Genomic DNA, 19,699 nt, shown 5'->3' on the forward strand with positions numbered 1-19,699 from the left:
TAGTCAGGTGAGCCAAATTGTTATTCTCTTCACATTTTTATTCAGGAATACCGAGGTTTTGTAAAAAGAAAGTCATTCATTTCAACAAGAAATCCTCCCTTGTATTGTCAAGGACATTCAGAATATGATCTGGTCTTTCTTCTTAAATTGTGTGTGAAATAGGCCTAGATATGCATCACAGGGAGCCTGGGTTCTTAACTACCTATGTTTATATCAGATATATCTTCTTAACAGAGATTCTCTTTGGGAATTCTGTCCTAGTCATAGTACAGATTGCAGCAGATTTGATCCTTTCATCTTTAGACTTTGTTACTACCAGAGCTAGTATTGGAATTATTCCAAATTTGATACAGTAAACTGCATTGCCTCAGAAATAGGAAGAAGTGTTCCTCTGATTTGAGAAATTTTGGCCTGCTTTTGAGGCAAGTAAATACTGCTTGTAAATCAAATATTCTATCATAATTCTATGGTCATATGTGGATGGCCTTTGAAAGTCTCTCTTCTTCCTCTCCACCATTCCAGGAAAGGCTGAAACTGTGATGATCTGTATTTTTCTTTGCTGTGACCTTGAAATAAGACTTTCACACAGTGTGTATGACACTGAGGTTAAATTACCTTTTAACTAAATTGTTCATATGCTTTATTAAAGAAAGATAAACTATTTAATTTGTACTGAAGTTAATGAAATAATGAGCTAATTTTGGAGAGCCACTTGCTTCTCTTAAATGACTACTTTATCTTTGGAAACAAGATGCTGATGCTGGTTCATGTCACACCTGCTTTTGCTGGCTGTTACCTTTACAAACAGTAGAGTTACTAGTTCATTTCACAGTATTAAATAAGGTTGAGAATAAAGATGAGTTAATCTGCCTGTTTTACACAGAATAATATTCAATTTAAATTTAAATTTTGCTTTTAGTAGGATAGTAATAAAAATTTTGAAAAACTAAGCATGCATGCTGAAATATCTACTGAGTTCTCATTTACTAATCTTACTGGAATAGGATAAGTCATTCAGCAGACACCATGTAAAATCAATACTGCCCATTTTCAAGCAGAGGTTTCTTTTAAAATACACAGAAAAAAACCCTCATCTATTCTTTCAACATTGGTGCAGAAAAGTATCATTCAATAGCCAAAATGCTGGTTAAAACAATTGGAGATTCATATGATGATGACATTTAGGAGCTGTAAGTGTATGCAGTATATCTGTGAAATAATGTAAATGCTCTATAAATGCACAGAAGAGAACAAAGCCTGAGCCAAAGAGTTTATGGTTTAATGTTCTGAAACTTCTTTTTGTTTAATATCTGTATTATAAATTCAAAACTACTTGCAATGATACTCTTTAAATATAAATTATCACTGAACAGGGTAGCAATTAGAATGGTAGGAAGAAGCATATGAAAGAAAACCAAGATAAACATAATAGATTCAAACTTTTCAGTGGCAAGTATAAAACTGATGTAACAAAACTTAGTAAAGTCAAGAAACATTTTTTTCCATGCTTTTTTCCTTCTTCTGTATGTTGATGTAAATATGGGATGACTCCACAGAAGGTTGGATGTGGAGAAGGTTCACTGCTCATCTCTGTGGCTTTTGCAGTGCTTTACCTAGACCATAATTAAAGGATAAAATGCAATGAATAACAAGGCAAATATACACACTCTGCTTTGGAGATGGTTGATAGCATTTATGGAGTGTGAAAATCTGCCACAATTTGAGTAGGTATTGTGGCACCACTCTATAGGCCAAATCTGGCAGGGTTGTTTTTTTTTTTTTATTTACATGCCCAGCAGCAGAACAGGAGCAGAGAGCTCACACTGGAATGAAAAAAATTGGCCACAAATCCAGCCATGTGGGAAGCTGGACTGCCAGCTGAGGGAAAGACCCATGAGCTTTGAGGCTTGACTGTAGCACTGTTTTCCAGAGCAATTTCAAAGCATATCAGCCTTTCTGACCTTTTGTTTCCTCAGATGAAGAATGACACTGTTGTTAGGTGTAATGTTTCTATCTACAATTGATTGTTCTAACGATTAAATTGGTTTTAAATGGGTGATGAATTCCATGAAGTACAACTCCTCCCTGTAATGATAAAATTGGAAGAAGGAGCAGGGAAAGGTGATCCTATGAGCTGTGCCCCTGTAGTTCCACACAGCAGGAGAGCAACAAAAACCTGCTCTGGAACCACAGCCAGCACAGCTCTGTGCCTGCACTGCTGTGTCCTGGGGAAAGGCAGAGCTTGGGAATTTGGAAATACCACTCCTTTCATGTGACTTCCCTGCTCTAAGACTGCAAAGTCAGAGAGTCTGCTATGTTCTGTGTACTCTGTTCATGCTCTGTGTTCTGTATAAAAGCCAAATTTCATTTGTATGAATATATTTTAATAGACTTATACATACCATATTTTTATTCAGTCTTACTCTATTAGTTTTATCTCAGAAAGAGAAAGAAAAACCCCAAATCTAAAACATGGGATTTTCAGTCACTAGGTGTGAGGGAATTTATGACAGTCTATGCTTAAAGTGGCCATGCAATGCTTTGTCCTTTTGCACAGTACAAAACTGGGCATAATGACACAGCACTTGAGATTTTGTAATATCTTTTGGGTTTGTAATATTTCTGTTGTTAGTTTGTAGTTTTGGGTTTTTTTAAAAGAAAAGTAGAACAGAAAACTAAAACCCAGGAATATTCCTTTTTCCAGATGTAATGACAGGAAAGTGCTAGAGACTTAGAACGAAGACCTGCTTTCAAAAATTAAGTGATACTTATGAAAGGAAAAGTTTTGGAAGTTCTGCAAAAATTACACATGAGTTTTTAACAACCAAAATTCTGTTTCAGGACACATGAAGCATAATAAGTAGACCACAATATACCCTAATATTCATAGAAATAAAAGTCCTTAAGCATGGATGGATGGGATGTGTAGTAAGAATAAGGTCCATGTACTAAGGAAGAATCAGGCAGGATTCAAGCATTACAAGACATGACATGGAAACATATGTTCCATTCCTAGAGACCAGTTATAAACAGAGAGCAAATGAAGAGTGTCATTTTCAATCCATATAAATGTGCCTCAAACCAGAGATTACAACATGAAGCTTCAATTCTCTTGTGCACAGTCTGAGTCCTTTTGTCTTAGTTTTGTTCATTCTTTTAATGTGAAAATCCCACCATTTGATATTACCATTGTTTCAGATAGCAGAGCTGCCAGTGAATCCTATGGTAAAAACTTTGAGGCATTTATGTTGTAGTAAGGAATAGTCACCTTTGAAAAACATACAGAGCTCTTTGAAAAACATACAGACTTCTGGGATTTTGAAATAAAAAAGGAATTTTAGATCAGCCAGGGAAGGTAAATTTCCTGTCTTTGTTATGCCTGATCCTGAATAAAGCTGAATGTGATTTCAGTTCTCTGTTCCAGGAGTGCAATTCTCATTCTGTGTTATTCCAGTGCATTACATTTCAAATATCTTTTGAAATCAACGTTGCATCTTAAATCACTGATGAATTTTCAAGGTATTTGGTCACTGATTTTTTTTTTCCTGTTATTTTCAGACACAATCAATGCAGTGGACATATATAATCAATGGACTTCCTCCACAGACTGCACCACCTACAGTGGCAGCAAAAGTAGTTTGCACCAGCAGCTACACAGGATCGTTCACAGTACGACAGCGCAATTTTGTACGTGAAAATCTGAAACTTATAACCACTGGGGTATCCTCACCAATCAAAGGAGCACCTTTGGTCCTTAGGAATAAACAGAGAAAGTTATAATCTGTTAATTTTTGGAGAGAGAACAAATAAATTCTGCAGATTAAAAAAACATTGTTTGTTAAATTTTTTTTTTTTAACAGATATGGTGTGCATGGATTGTATGTTCTGTATGGAAGATTCAGAGCACTGGAACCCTAGTAATATTCCTGCTTTTCTATAAGGGATTTTGAATGCCTAACAATTAGTTTATGTCATGCATATGTCAGAAACATCAGAGAAAAAGCTTTAGGTTTAAAACAATTATATCTGAGGATTGAGTAATTCAAACTAATGTGTTACTTTCTAAAGGATGTTGGTTTAATAAGACTGTAATAAGAAATTTCACTGAACATTCTGTGTAATGTTCAGCACATCACATCCATGCAAAACAAGCAAGAAAAAACAATCCATGTTCTCTTCCACAAGAAAATCCTTACCTTTTCTTGCTTTGGAAATTTTCATTAATTAGGACATGTTTGCTGTGTATAAAATAACAATCATGTTTTATTAATTCCATAACATTTCAAATATTTGATAATTATACATGGCACAGAAGTGAAATAAAATGGCCTGGTGCAATAATTTTATGTCAGGTATATTTTATAGAGTGCTTTAGAGTATTAACATATCGAAGGCTATGAGAATTCAGTGAGGAATTAAGACAGATTTTCCTTTTTTTTCCTAGAATAAACAAATCAGAGATGATATTCCTGGTGTGTTTCTATTTCCATTCTTTTGATGGGAATTCAGGCTTTCTCTGCTCCTGATATAACGTGGAAAATTAGATCTATGCAGACATGCTTTGTAAAATCATTGGATGGGTAACTCCTGACTCCTTTCTTCATTGAGATCATTTTTCCTGATTTTACTAACAGAACATAAATTGTATTTGTGCCTTTATTTTGATGGCAAAATGTACTTTGACAAAAAGATGGCTTGGCACAGACTAAGTGCCTTCTTGGCTCCAATACAGAATGAGCATCACTGCTCAGGAATGGGGAGCCTGAGAACAACTTATGTAGGTCAGTGCAAATGAGCACCAATAAAACCCTTTTACCACGATGCGCTTGAGGATTTTGTTTATGCCACACATTTTTAGAGAAGCTATTACAGAAAATGTTGTAAGCACATAAAACAGCCAATGGTGCTGTTTAATACCTTTTTCTAAATGCAGGGTGCCCCGTTTTGGTCAGAAACCAGGTAATCTGCAGTGAGAATAAAATCAGCTTTATAAATTCAGTGTACAACACTGGAAAGATACTGTCCATACTGATATGTCTAGAAGACATTGAGAAAGAAGCTGTAGTAATATTTATCTTAAATGCTGCTTGGACCACAAATGCAGCTGGATTTCATAGGAAGGCTCTAGCTGCATATGTAAATGAAGTAAGTGTTTATCTGACCATAAGAAATCAGAATTTACAAACCAGCAGTAGTTTCACAACTAATAATTGGTGTTCAGGAAATATTTAATTGAAAACAACTTTTTTTAAAAGCATTTTTATCCTTTTTTGCAAGATGCACAAAATTTCCTAATTCTCCCAGAAATGGATTAGCAGGTGGCATAGAGCTGAATCACGTAAAAATTACATGGTGTTCACTCCAGAAATGTTATGCCTGATTTACTTGCCTGCACTTGCTGCTATATGTATTAGACTTCAAATTCTGTCATACATCTAAACATTTTAAACATCCATGGGAAAATGTACAATAAATATTACCAGAGGGGTGTTTTCAAAAGAATAATTTATATTATCTATTTTAAAAGGGATGAATGCATAATCTGTGCTTGAAGGACAAAATTATGGGTTTTTTTCAATGTGTACAAGGTCACTTTTGAGCTGTGCAAGATATGCAATTGTCAACTGAATTTGGACCTAATTTTAAAAATGTATTTTTCTAATTTCTTACAGTTTAAAGGGAGCTAAACATATTTCTTCTGATATGAAGAATACGCTTGCAAAGATGATTTAAAGAAAGACATTTTAGCTGTGTGATTGTAACACACACAGTGTTTTACATAATATCTGCATGCATTTATGAATTACAGTGACTAAACTGTTAAAAATACAGTTACAGAAAAATGCTACTTGGCTTGGTAATTTGCACTTCCATTGCTGAGGTGACTGTATTATTTGTAATCCAAGGACTGATTCCAAGTCTATCTCTTAAAAACAGTTTCCAAGCATCAGCACTGGAAGTTTTCCAGAATGATAACTTGTATTCATTACTTGCTTCCTCCTTTTTAATAGAATTACTGACCCATTTTGAAAATATTAGTGTTTCTGCTCCTGGAAGGAAAGGTCTCACATGGGAAAAGATTGCAAAATGCTGGGCTTTTTTACTTAAAGATTTCACTTCAAAGCCTTTGGATCCACCATTAAATGTGAGCTTCAGAAGAGCTGGGCAAGCTCACCATCACTCTGCACCCTAAAAATGTAATCTGCAGAGGAATTCAGCTGTTGTGGATAGACCTAAACACAATTGATGCAGTCAGGGCTCAGGTCAGAAAAAACCAGCCCAAATCATTTAGCTTTGAATTAATTCTAAATTACTATTCATTATCATAATCTTAAAGACAATGAGAGAATTAACCCAGCCTCAAGTTAAGGGTTTTGAATATGCCCTCACAATGATTTCTGTGCCTTCATGCCACATCAGAACAGCCACTATCAGAAACCAGTATGAAAAAAACCACTTTGTTTCTCCACATTAGAATACCCATCAGGATCCTCTTCTTCTGAAAAGGATGAAAAAAGGAGTTTTTCCCTTCATATTGATCTGTGTAGGCACAGCAGAATCTCAGGGAAATGAGGAGGTACTGCTAATTACTATAAGTAATAACTCCTAATTTCTCAATGCTAGTATCAATTAGTGATTGAACTTCTACTGACCCCATTTATATGATTTAATTTATAGAAATACCTAATTCATAAAACACAAGAACTTATTAAAAGTCAATATGGAATTTATGGCCATTTATGTTTTAATCATAGTCTTACACGCCACACGCAAGTCAGCTGTGAATCTCTTGTTAGTGGCTTGGCAGAAATGTTGATTGTCTAACCAGTGTTGTCACCATGTGCTTATTTATATTTCTTCCTCCCTTCTCTCTCTATGCCTCACAATAATGATCCATCGATCAGTATAATTAAAACAAGGATTAAAACCTTAAAAAGCAGCATTATTGTGTAGCGCAGAACTTGTTACTTTTGGGAATGAGGTCTGCATTTATATTTGTTAAAATACAGCAGAGCTTTTGCAGCTGTTGAGCTGGTTTTATGTGACATGTCCAGTAGTGGGGACCATCTGCCCTGGAGGGCTGCAGGATTGTACAGTCAGAGCAATGGCTTCAAAGCACTACAAAGCAATCTACCTTCTAATTGTTTAATGTTTGGCTGAGCTTTATTTGGCACAGTGCACACAGGAGAATGACACCAGGGTAATGTGGAGATGTCTTTAGGATGGCTGCCATTAGCAGCTCAGCTCAGAGAGGGTTTTGCACAGATTTCAGTAATGCTTGTGCTACTCATGTCTGGCTCACCGTGGTATCAATGACACTCGAAGGCTGCTTTATACCTGATCTCTCTCACAAGATATAAAAAGGTTTGGAAATATCAAAACTGCCCATCAAAAATAATGGGAGCCAAACATTAACTTCTGTGCCAGTGCAGGTTTTGTGTGAGGCAGGAGGATGGGGAGATAAAGGCTGCTTTGAGCACAGGAGGTAATGATGATCAGGTAAAGAGCCCACAGGGGCACAGTGCCCTATCCATTCCTGCTGCAAGGAAAGGGATTCTTTCCATGCAGCTCTTTGGGAATGAAGCCAGGCTAGCAGAGGACAAAATGCTGAAACAACAATGCTCTTACTTTAGTGAAATACCATGGCAGAAGCCAAATCTGAGCATGCACTTTTTTTCTCTTTGATCACAAACCCAAACTAGCAGAAGAAATAGAAAGTTCTGACTCGCCCTGCACATAGCAAACATTGGGGAAAGAATTGCTGTATATTAATAGATATTCCTAGGAGGAAGGCTTAATACTTAGAATAAGAGAGAAAATCCCTGGCTTTGCCTTACTATTTATTTGCTTGTGAAGCGTTTCATAATTTTATTTCTCCCTGCAGTGACTGCTCATTGTAAAATAAATGACTGAACAGTGCTTTACTGCTGACACAGATCACAGTTTGTTGCTAATGGAATGTTAACTGCTTTTTAAGTAACTCTGAATAAACCTACTGATCCATAGAATATTCATCTAAAAAGGAATCCAATTCATCTACCAGCTTTTCTGCTTCCACTGTCATGAAACATATTTTTCTACAGTTTAGTTTACTGCAGTTATTGGAATATTGGTAGTGTTAGATTTCCTGTAGAAGGATATTTTTGCATTTTGAGACCATGGCATGATGCCAGTGTGGTGAAGTCATGGCAGGAATTGATGCCAAGGTCACTGCACAGAAATATGTCTAAAAATCACTGCTTGGCTAGGGAACTAAAGACATGGAGCAAGGACAGTCTTTGACCTTTTATTTCCCTCATTATTCCATTATTAACTTTTTTTCTGCAAAGTACCCATCTTCTCCTGGTAAAAAAAATTAAATAAACCTGTCAGTGGAAAACCTGGTGGCTCACTGCTCATCCCACCATAGTAGTACACAGCAGATGCCAACAAACCAGTCTGGCACAAGTCTTAAGTGACAAAATAAAATCAGAGATATCAAGAAGGGTAAGGCAACAAAGCAAAATCTTTCCACTTATTAAATCCATAGATCCAATTTACCAAATCTGGACAAAAATCAAAGGCTCAGTTTTCCCATTCACTGTAACAGGCATCCAGGCTGCCTTTGCTATAGCCCACAGGCCTGATATTGTCAGAATGAGGTAGGAAGGGTGGCTGTGTCCTGACTCCACATCTCCTTCAGTCCTCAGCGTTTTCACGTAGAGAACACTGAAGTGCAAAATATACATTGCAAATCAATGAAACCTGCAATTGTCATTCAGAGAAAAAAAATCAACAAAAAACAAACCCAAACAAAACAACGACAAAAAAAAAAGAAAAAATGCATAAGAAACTATTTCCTCCACCCACACACTTCTCTAAAAGAAGCATCTCAGAAGACAGGTTTTAATTCTCAAGAAACTAGCCCATGAAAAGAAACATTCCTGATCTATTAATAAACAAACAGATTTCAGGGTGAGGTGTGAAATTCCACATTCTTTGATGAGTATAGAATGCACTTTTCTAATATTGTTTAGGTTTAAGTATCATAGAGTCATGGAACAGTTTGGATTGGAAGGGACATTTAAAGGTCATCTAATCCCCTTGGATGAACAGGGACGTCTTCACTTTGCTCACAGCTCCACTTAACCTGACCTTGAATATTTCCCGATACTGTCATCTGCCACCTCTCTGGACAGCCTGTCTGGTGTTTCACCATCCTTTTTGTAAAAGGTTTCTTCCCTTTATCTAGTCTAAATCTCTTTAAGTTCAAAACCATTACCTTTGTCCTATTTCAACAGGCCCTATTAAAATTCTGTCTCCATCTCTCATGTAAGTGCTCTATAAGTACTGGAAGGCTTCAATAAGGTCTCCCTGGGGCCTTTTCCATGTGGAACAACCCCAGCTCCTCAGCCTTTCTGTACCTGAGAAATATTTCATTCCTCTAATAATTTTTGTGGCCCTTCTCCAGACTCACACCAGCAGGGCTGTGTCTCTCCTGAGAACTCCAGAGCTGGACAATTGATCAATTCCCCCAAAAATATCCTGACTGATACCTGGGATACAGCATTTAGTGTACTGGGGACTCCTGCCAGAAATCTGAAACATTTTTGACTGTTTAACATCAATGGAGAAAACAAATCCAAATCCACTATGTCAACAAATTGTACTGCCAGCACACTAACTCCATTTAGGAATAGATCTCTGTAGTGTGTGGTATATTACAGAGTTAACAAATATACATCTAAAGTAAGAATAAAATAGTGATTATTTTTATTCCTTGAAATGTAAAATAAATGTGTATTTGTGTAACTGCACTTGGAAAGTCCAGCTGAATGCGGAGGCACTCAGGTGTGTGCTTCTGAGTTCAGAGCATACGTGTGAGTATTGGGTTAAATACATGGTAAAAATGTGAACAGCACTGACTCAGCAGCCTTGCATTGCTCCTGGCATGAACTGTTGCATTCAAATGTAAAACTTTTGACTTTAAAATGTTTTTCTGAGCCATGCAGCCACATGGCTAGTGTTAATCAGTACTTCCATTCCATTTATTGTTGCCTTATTTCTGCCCTATTATTTGCTATTTAAAAAATAAGTAAATAATAATAAAAGGAAAAAAATGGCAACACCAAACCAAAAAGAAGGCTACCCTGCCTAGGTCTGAGTGTTCTTGTGCTCAGCTACCCATTATTCATTTTGAAGCAGTTCCTATTGAACCTGAATCTAAATTACACAGAGATAGTGTGAAGGGGAGACAGAGACAATCACACTCACAGCTACAAAGGTAAATCCTCGTGGTAAAGAAATCTTATTGTATGGAAATATTTCCTAAGGAAACTTCCTTTCCTTAAGAGAACAGTATCTACATACAATGGCTATGATCACTGCCATAAGAGGAATTAATTGCTAGATGGCATGTCACTGTACTGAAACAAAAATCAGCTGCAGAAACACTGGATTAGCTCCTTAAAAAATTTCATTAATTAGGGGTTCAACATCTGTAAGAGCTGTTCAGTCATTTGCAGGTCACAGAAGTCAAAGTGCCCGAGTTCCATGGGGGGAGGTGGCTGGAATTGGGACCTCCAATGCTCCTCCCTTGGACCATGGAGGACAAAAGGCTGCACTGGAGCTGCCTGGAGTTCCCTCCCCTTCACTTTCCCCTGGAGCTGTGAGGCTTCAGCTGCCCAGATCAGCTGCAGTGTTGAAGCCAGAGCTGTGCTGCTGTAAATCAGAGGGAACAGCTAGGGGATATTGCCACTGGGGGTTCCATGGCTTTAAATATAATCAGTTCATGGTCTGATATAATCCTTATCTTAGTTTTCAGAGTAGGCTGCAAATTATCTCTGCACCTTTCCCCAGGTTTGTATTAAAAGGAATAAATTACAAAGAGGAAATTTGCATTTAGCTTACCTAGCTTGCTCATGATAGCTGATAGTGAATAGTGGTGTTACTCTTGGAAGATTTTACCTATCATATAGTGCATTGAGAATGATGGTTGGGTGCAGTTCCTATCACTTTTTAAAATGTAAAAGAAAATAAATAACTTGATTATTAAAAGAGAGGATAAACAACTGAATCAGACAGGTAGATTATCGATGTCTGAATTAATGAATTAAAAACAGCATAAAGAAGAAAAAACATGAATGTGAGAGCCTCACTAGAATTATTTGGGAAGAGAGGAAGTTGGTAAGTGAGGAATAGTTCCACCTTAAAGAAAGTAGGACAAGTCAACTGGCACAGAAAGCAGACAAGTTTGTGGGGGATTATTTAAACTAGAAACAGGAGGAAAAATTCAGCAGGTGTTGAGGAACACTTGAGCCAGCCACAGACATCTGCCAGGACTGTCAATCCTATGACAAGTATCTCTGTGACAATGTAAGAAGTATGAAAAATTATGGTAAAACCAGGGGAAGGAAAAGTACAGATCCCAGCAGTCCAACAAAGAAAATCAGCCAAAGAAATTGTCCAACAATAAAAATAAAATAAATACATTAAAATATATTAATAAATATATTAAAAATAAAAATAAATACCAAACAGTTCATTTAGAACTGATAGAAACAAAATAAGTACTGTATCACCAAGGAACAGTACCTTGAGAGGAGTGTTGTAATTCTGGCTGTAAGGCAGAGAAGACAGAATATTCCTTAACTGCAGTGCAACGCCATGGCAGTTCCATAAAAAGAGATTGAGAGAGTGTTTGGTGGGGAGGAGGCCACTAAGGAGAGCCAGGAAGCATGAGGATGCAAGAACTAATGGCTCCCAAGAGGGAAAGGACATTAACAGTATCACACCACCAGCTGCTGGTTCAAAAGAAACCACACTGCATTCACAGTGTTGAAGAGATGCAATTAAAACAACAAATGCTCCCCTCCCCATTAAATCAACACATCTGTATCTGATAAACTTCTATCAATGTCTTTGATGGACTACAGACAGTCAGAGTGTTAAGAAGAAATCAGTTCCCCAAGAAAATTCCACTACATTTTGTTAATTTGCAATAAGTATACAACATAATTAAAACCCATATCAGGATAAATTTAGCAGGCCATATCTTGGCACACTATATAACTATGTCTGTGAAAAGTAATTCAAGACCAGTGAAAATTTACCATTTTTAATGTAGTCTGAAGGTTACATTAAAAAAAAAAACACAACAACCTAGTGTTGAACTCATGAGCAGATAATGATCATCATATAAATAAGTGAAAAAAGAGAAATCTCCACTCTGCAATGTTCAGTAGAAGTTGAAGAAGCCACAGAGCTTTCTCCCCGAAAGCCACCACATTAGACACAAATACCTCCTTCCATCCCTCAATGTTCTCCTTTATAAATGTCACATAGGTCTGAACATTAGCATGTAAATACACCCGCTCTGACTTATTGCTTTGCTTCTTCCCAAGGCAGAAACATCTCTTTGAGGAGGATGCACAGGGAAATAGAAAGTTAACCAATAGTTTCCAAACCCACCCAAGTCCAACCAGCACTGTTGGTGAGGGGCTGGTGAGGTCATACAGCCCCAGCTTTGGGCTGGAAGAACACAAGCATGGAGGGCTCTGACTGGATGATGAAGATTTTGGCCTTCCCTGAGAAAACCATTCAAGATTATAAGTTTTGGAACCCAGTAGCAGTTTCAATCCAAAATGAAACAACTCCAAAATATCTGACATTGATTATGTGGCTTCCAGTTAATTACTCTAGGAACTAATTAATGTGCCCAGTAGAGATGATCACCAGCTGTGGGTGCTGGAGAGGTCAGCATGCCTGGAGTCATGTTGTTGTAGTTTCTGCTGGGGGGAGGTGTGTAGATCACAGGTATGGTTTCACTAGAGGAAGGAAATTAAACCACCCTGGAGTTTGTCAGAATTCAGTACCCAGATTTTTGTAGGATTTGATGAGTGACTCACTTTACAGTGTCACATAAGAAAAAATAACCCCATATCCTCATATAATTTAATTATAAAATAAATTGTCCTGAATAGCAGGTAGAAAACTACTGTCACTAAGAGCAGAGATACCCCTTTTGCAAGTGCTTAAATTTACTCTTAACATCAAGTGCTTAATATTTTGACTGTTATCTCCAAAGAATGCAACATTTACTAACATATATATTCTCATTAGAAGGTCAAATGATGCCAAAGAGGTATTTCAGCTTTGGAAAAGTGATAATTACATTTTGCTTGTTGGCAAAACCTTTGGTGACACAGCCTATTATGTTTTAAGAAGGGGCCTGAGCTACAGCTGATTTTTGCTGCTCGGAAAAGCACTAGGTCACATGTAGGGCCATGCTGATCAGCTCTTCTGGCAAACTAGATATGTTTCCAAGCATCTAAAATACAATTGTTCAGCTTGCAAACTAACCAGCAATATAGAAAAAAGACATGTCTGAGTAGGGAGACTTAACAAGTGTCTGCCCACTTACCTCCTCACAATCCCTGAACAATTTCCATTTTGTAAGAACTGAAATTTTAAATTAAGAAAGCAAAACCAAACTAGATTTCTGAAGAGATTGAGAAAAAAAAAGTGGAAGAGTTCTGAGAACAGAGAGGCAAAAGAGGGTTGTGCATTTGTGGTTCCCTCCTACAAAACCCCAGTGAGGCAATACAGGCTGCTGTGGAGTAATTTGCCTCATGTACAAGCTGGGCTCATACTGCTGAGCTCAAATGACTGGCCAACATCTGACTGCAAATGGGAAAAAAGAGTTAAAATAAGTGACTGTTAAAACAAGTTCAGGGGACAGGAAGAACCCTTATCCTTAATTTATGAAGTGACTGTAAAAGCCTTTATTTTATGCAGTGTCACCATTACTCTGTGTAAAGGTGTTTCACACTAAAGGCACACCTGGCTGAGAAGAGCCCATAAACTATGCAGAATTAAAGAATTATTTAGGTTGAAATCATTAATCCAACACTGCCAAGTCCACCACTAAACCTTGTCTGTGAGTGCCACATCCAGAGGTCTTTGAAATACCTCTAGGGTGGTAAATCAACTGCCCAGTTGCAGCCTGTTGGGATACTTGATTACTCTTTTGGTGAAGAAATTTCCCCAAATATCTGGTCTGAGCCTTCCTTGGCACAACTCAGGAAGTAAAAAGCATGACATGGAAAGTGCTGATATGAGAGTTTGGTTGGCTGGGCAATGTGGAGTGAGTCCTTGGGGGTGGGAGTTCTGGCTGAAAGATATCCTCTCTCCTGTTGTCTTCAGGAAAATTGGATTTCATGTCACAGATGCTCTTTTCATTATCAATTTCTCCTTATCAGAAAAAAACCTGCAAGCCCCTGTGTTTCAGTTAACTGCCTGATTGTGAAGAAGATAAATGGGGCTGAGCTGGAAGCTGTTCCTCTTCGGTCCCTGTTAAGTGGTACCTACAAGAGAAGCAGAGGAAGAACTGCTGTGAGGATCCCTTTGGGTGTCAAGGCAGACATGTGGGAAGCTGGTAAAAATGACACAGTTCTTATGACTCAACAACATGTCTGACTTAGGGCCTCACACTTGTTTATTGCCTACAGACTGAGAGTCCTTGGGAGTGCAGGATCAGTCTTGTTTTTTCTCCAAGCAGTGGCTTGACAGCTACAGGCTAAGATTAGACTCTGGAGGAATCAACATGTAAACAGTGGGAGATTAATGGCCAATGAATTATAGCCATATGGACAGGACAGGTTTTTTTTGGTTTTTTTTGTGATTGAAATCCTGTGGACATTTGTGAGAGGAAGCAGCCACCAAGTGCTTGTCACTTTGCACCTAGCAGCTGTATTTCAGTGGCAGATGGGGCAATCTGCACTGGTAATTTAACACCAGCTGAGACCCTCTTCTTTCTGGCACATCTTTGCATGAGTCTTTATTCAGGGTTGAACAAGGATCATGGACACTGTGGCTTTCAACGTTCAAGACAAAGATGTGCTCTGAAATGCACCCAAAACTCCTAGATTTTAAACCATGGTGGCCACACCAATTTTAATAGCTGAGCAGCAACTCCATACATGCCCTTGAAGTAACAGGTAGTGATATAGTTAAGTGTTCACAAGGGCAGCTGCTCCTAATACACTGGTGATGAGAGGTTTCTAACAGGGCATGTGTGTCATCGAGATAATTGGGTGTCTGGGACCATTCCCATCCCAGGGAAGCCACAGGGAGTCATCTCTAAGCTCTGAGCAAGCCATCTTTTCTCTGCATTTGGTACTTCTCCTAATTAATAAGGAATAGAAATAGCTCAAGTTTCACCTTATAGGTCTTCCACAAGGATGAGTAAGAGACAGGAAGAACTCTTTTTTGAGATTATTGCAACAAGCCTGTGAAAAAAATTGTGATTTATACTTAATTACTGAAATGCTTAACACTTAAATCTCTCTAGTTTTTGTACACAGCCCATGAGACAGCCAGAATACACAAATGTAGTGAGCACTCCCTGCAGTGCTGCAAGGATTTTGGGTATCAGAGCTCCATGTTTTGGGATAACTTGGCCACTGACTGCTGTCTGCTGCAGCTGTTCTCTACCAAGCACAGAAGATACCAAATCAGTAGATGAGCTCTGTTGAGAAGGCAGCTGAGAACAACCAGGAAGGGAGAGGTTTTAGTACCTCACTCTGACATCTGACCTAAGGCAAGCTTTCCACACCTCTGAGCTGGATCCCTAAGCAGCGAAGGCATGTGCATGTAAATGGTGGCCACTTGGCCCAGCACTTAAATAGCCATGGAATAAAATCACAAGGAGAGGTGAAAATTGCTTTGATCTCTGGACTAGAGAAATGTGCTCCCCTGCTCTGTGCTGCAGTGTTTCTGAAGGGTGGAGACCATTGCCTTGCTAGCCTCTTGCTTGGGCACAGTGTGTCAGCTGTTTTGGGTGAGATGGATTTTGTTATTACAGATGTCTCTAAAAGGCTGTCCATCTTCACAGCCCAGCAGGGCCTGCTTTTGCTTCTGCCTTTTAGACAGCAGAAATTAACCCATCTGCCAAAGGAGTAGGATAAATGGGTTTGCACGGATGGAGGAGACCCCTGCTAAGGCAGTCCCCACCTCCTGGCTGCCAGAAGTCACAGGCAGAGCAGAGCTGCTGCCAGAGCTGGTGGTACCAGGAAAGCTGTCCCAAGCCAGGAGCAGAGTTGTGCTCATGGAGGTGAACATGCCCTGCCTGCAGGCTGAGCTGTGATATTGGGGGATGCTGCTGCTTTCCTTCTGAGCCCAGTCCTCAGCACTGTTGCAGGATGTCTGGCAGCACTGGGATAGTTTCTTTCCTGGGGTGTGTGCCCAAATTCATGCTGTCAGACCCACCCTGCCCGAGGGGTCAGGGCCTCTTTTCTGAGAGCTATTTCTGCCTGCTGCAGAGCAGGGGATTGCCAAGCCCAGCTCTCATCTGTGGATGTTGTGCTGTGGGTGGGTACCCACATTCCCTACCAACCCAGAAACTGGTGTTGGTGCCAGTCTGGCTCTGCTCCTGTGGGGATGGGGTGGGCTGGGGCTTTAGAGAGGCTGGTGCAGAGCCATTGTGAGCCAAACTTCTGCACAGTGAATTGGAGAGCTGAGCCACAAAGGCAGTGCCTGTGTAGGCTTAGGAAGTGACCTGCCCACTCCATCCCTGCATCCTGCTCTGAAATGACAAACTCGAGCTCAACAACAACCACAGCTGTACCTTTTTCTCTGAACAGGCACAGGCTGACTTTTTCACCTCAGGCAGTTCAGGAACAGTGAAAGTGAAAAGATACAGATAAAATACTATTAAAAATATAGAATAGCTACTCCTGGCATTTTTATAGCACTTTTTATCCAAGAACGTGTGCAGCACAATTAAGATCACAGGTTCAAACACCCCAGTTCACAGCAGCTGCAATTGGAATCAATCACAGATGACACCCTAGTTGCCCATACCAAGCTTTTTCTGCTGAGCCTGTCTACTGTCTCTGCTGAAGGCTGGTTTGAGCTACACTTCAAAATATTTATGTTATTCTTACTGCGTAAATAAACAGCTTGAGACTCTTGCTTCAAAACCCTTCACTAGCATTGGCATTCATGAAAGAACAAACAAAACACAGACAGAGCTCCATCCTTGGCCCATCAGCATGCTGAGCAGGCCATCCATCAGATATGCCTGTGCACTGCAGTCATTACTCAATGAGCAAAGGCATTTGCAGAAAAACCCATGACACCCAGCCCTGTGGCACGACAGTACTCCAGGGGGTTTGGCACCTCCTGTGCTGCACATCTCGTTTAGAAGTGATGTGTTTCAGTGGCTGTGTCGGGGCAGTGGTGGGTGACATCCCTGCTCCTTGGGGTAGACAGACTGTGCTCGTGAGGACACTTCTGAAATCTGCAAGTGTTCCTTCTAAGGAAGTGCATAAAATAACTGTGGCAATCTCAGTGATAAAAGGGTCCCATTCACACAAATATTCAGTTTGAAGTTGTGGTAAAGTGAGACTTGGGCTGTCTCTCCAGAATTGTATCTGAGTGTGGAATCCCAGCCCCCAGCCTGCTCCTCCTCTGCGAGCTCCTGCTCATGGCTCACAGCAGAGCTGCCTCCCCTTCCCCACACAGCATTCCTGACTCGGCTTCTCCCAAAGCCTCGTGCTGTTTTCTCACTCATGCCCAACACTGACAGATTAATTGACAGCCTGCTGCTATTTTTACCTCATAGCCTCTTTACTCAGCTGTCTCAGTCAGCTGCTGCTGAGATTTTCCTCTCTCTGCCTGCAGAACAGCAGGCTGGAGCCTTTCAACTCTTGCTCCTATTCCTCCTCTTCTTCAAGACTAAGATTCACATTAAATTCAGTCTCTTCTTTCTCCATCCCAAACTTTCAACAACCAAGGCTTGACACATGTGTCTTCTTGTATCTCTCTTCCAGTGTGACTGTGACAGAAAATGCCAGTTTGTAATCCTCACTCACACCCCGAGCCAAGACAGAGAGACGAGCACGCCCTCCTTTCTGAAGACGCCAGCTAAGAACCTTAAAAATCTGAGGGAAGGGAATGATTCAGCAGTCACAGGAGGTCTCAGTAACAGATGGCAGAGCAGACAAGCTCGCTCATGTTTGCTTGCACAGCGAGGCCTTTTGTGACAGTCTTCTGGAGGGGCTGCTTCCCATGAACAGTGATTTTACTGGCTGGCAGGACAGCGCTGCAACGAGAGCAGGTCCTTTGTGCACAGATCTTTACAACACCCACAGCTGCCTGCAAGTGGTTTTCACACTTCTAGCTTATGTTGAGTGGGTAAACATGCTTTTGATGAAAATTTTTCCTGTCAAGAAAACGTAATTTAGTTGTTCCCACCATTGTGCTCCATAATATTTAATTGCTAAGGCTCTTTTCTCAGGCCACACTTAAAATCAAGCTGTTTCAAAACAAAATACTCATTTGCAGATACATATTTTAAACAATGGTTTCATATCCTCTATCAGACAAGCCATTGATAGGACTGAGAAGTCAGTGGTGTCTACTTTTCCTTCTTTAAAGAAACAAAAGAAACAGAAAATTATTTTGCATAAGCTCTAGGCTACAATAGAAACAGCTTTTGGAAGTAGAACAATGGCACACAAGTTGTGTGGCTGGGGGTAAGGTGTAGGATTCGTGATTTTCTTGTAAGGTTATGACTGCTAGATCACCATAGATCCCCATTATATCACCTAGATTAGTAAGCAAGAATAAAATACTTCAGTAATTCTTAAAATAATGGTTTCTTTAGGTACACAGCTGATACTAACTCTGACCTTTGTCCTGCCCAAAGATCTCTGCTACAATTTCACTGTCCTTCTCCCCTGTGCAAACACCACTGCCCTTAATTCTCCAGCACTGCACAGCACACAAGATGACCTTGTGTATGTGAAACTCCTTACAGACTCTCCTTGGAAATCTCATCCTCCACCAGTGTCTAAAAATGAAAGTTCCTTTAATAAATGATATGTCAGCCACAGGATAATATTCCAAGCTTTCCCTTCCACATGCCATTGCAGTGATGCTGCAGGCATATCCACAGGCTAAACACTTCCAACCTAAAACCAGGCAGGTCATTTTCTTCTAATCTGGGATGCTAAAGGTTGTTTCTGTCTCATTGTGGTTATACACCTGCTGTTACAGTCCTGTGAAAGATTTGATAAATGCCAAACTGCTCTGTAAAGTGGAATTCCTCTTGGGCCACATTACAGAAAGGGAGGTTTGAGTCTCTCCAGTCCATGTTGCAGAGCTCCGATCTTCCTGACTTTCTCTAATGATATTTTTTGCCTGTATTGATCTATGTTAGCAGAAATTTTAAGAAAAAATATCAGCAGGTAAATTTGAATTCATGGCTCCTATTTAAAATCATACGTCTTTCTTCTATGTATATAGAACGCATGTTTTCTAAGTGACACTACTGCTTTACAAACAAGCATTTTTAGGATTGTCTTAAGGGCTTACTGTTCAATGACCCATGAATGTAAAGAAAAGGTCAGTTTGAAATGTTTGGTCACCTTTAAAAATACCCTATCTTTGGAGGCAAAGAAAAAAACAGATCAGAAGATGATATTAGGAAGTCCTGAAAGACTTCTTTATTAACCATTTGATGTACAGTTTTAGGGAGAAGTATTCATTGAAATACATTAATTATAAATATCTAACTTTGAGGTCAGGTTGACTTAGTCAACAAAATGTAAGCCACTGTTTATATCTGGGTAGAGCAGAACAAATTCAGTTTGTAAGGAGAAGTGGCAGATGTCTCTTTTAGAGGACAGAGGAGGAATTAAACCATGTGTTAGGG

General features: G+C 39.4%; 1 protein-coding gene and 1 long non-coding RNA gene across 7 annotated transcripts in view; one reads left to right on the plus strand and one right to left on the minus strand.

Annotated features, from left to right (window-relative positions):
• Positions 1-3,833, plus strand: part of CFAP47 (cilia and flagella associated protein 47) — a 260,862-nt gene extending 257,029 nt beyond the window's left edge. For all 5 annotated transcript variants that reach the window (XM_064407367.1, XM_064407368.1, XM_064407369.1 and 2 more), the window contains exon 64: positions 3,559-3,833. In XM_064407367.1, coding sequence (XP_064263437.1) covers positions 3,559-3,780 — 222 coding nt within the window. In that variant the 3' untranslated portion in view covers positions 3,781-3,833. The remainder of the gene's footprint in view (positions 1-3,558) is intronic.
• LOC135293340 (uncharacterized) lies at positions 1,271-11,799 on the minus strand. Of its 2 annotated transcripts, none has more exons than XR_010355420.1 (2): positions 11,575-11,799; positions 1,271-1,613 (listed from the first exon to the last, which is right to left on the minus strand). It is a non-coding gene; the product is annotated as an uncharacterized LOC135293340 (long non-coding RNA). The 2 variants fall into 2 exon arrangements; XR_010355421.1 differs by having other exon boundaries at positions 1,271-3,753.
• Positions 11,800-19,699: the final 7,900 nt, after the last annotated feature.

Source organism: Passer domesticus, chromosome 2 (genome assembly GCF_036417665.1).
Source record: "Passer domesticus isolate bPasDom1 chromosome 2, bPasDom1.hap1, whole genome shotgun sequence".
Lineage (NCBI taxonomy): Eukaryota > Metazoa > Chordata > Aves > Passeriformes > Passeridae > Passer > Passer domesticus.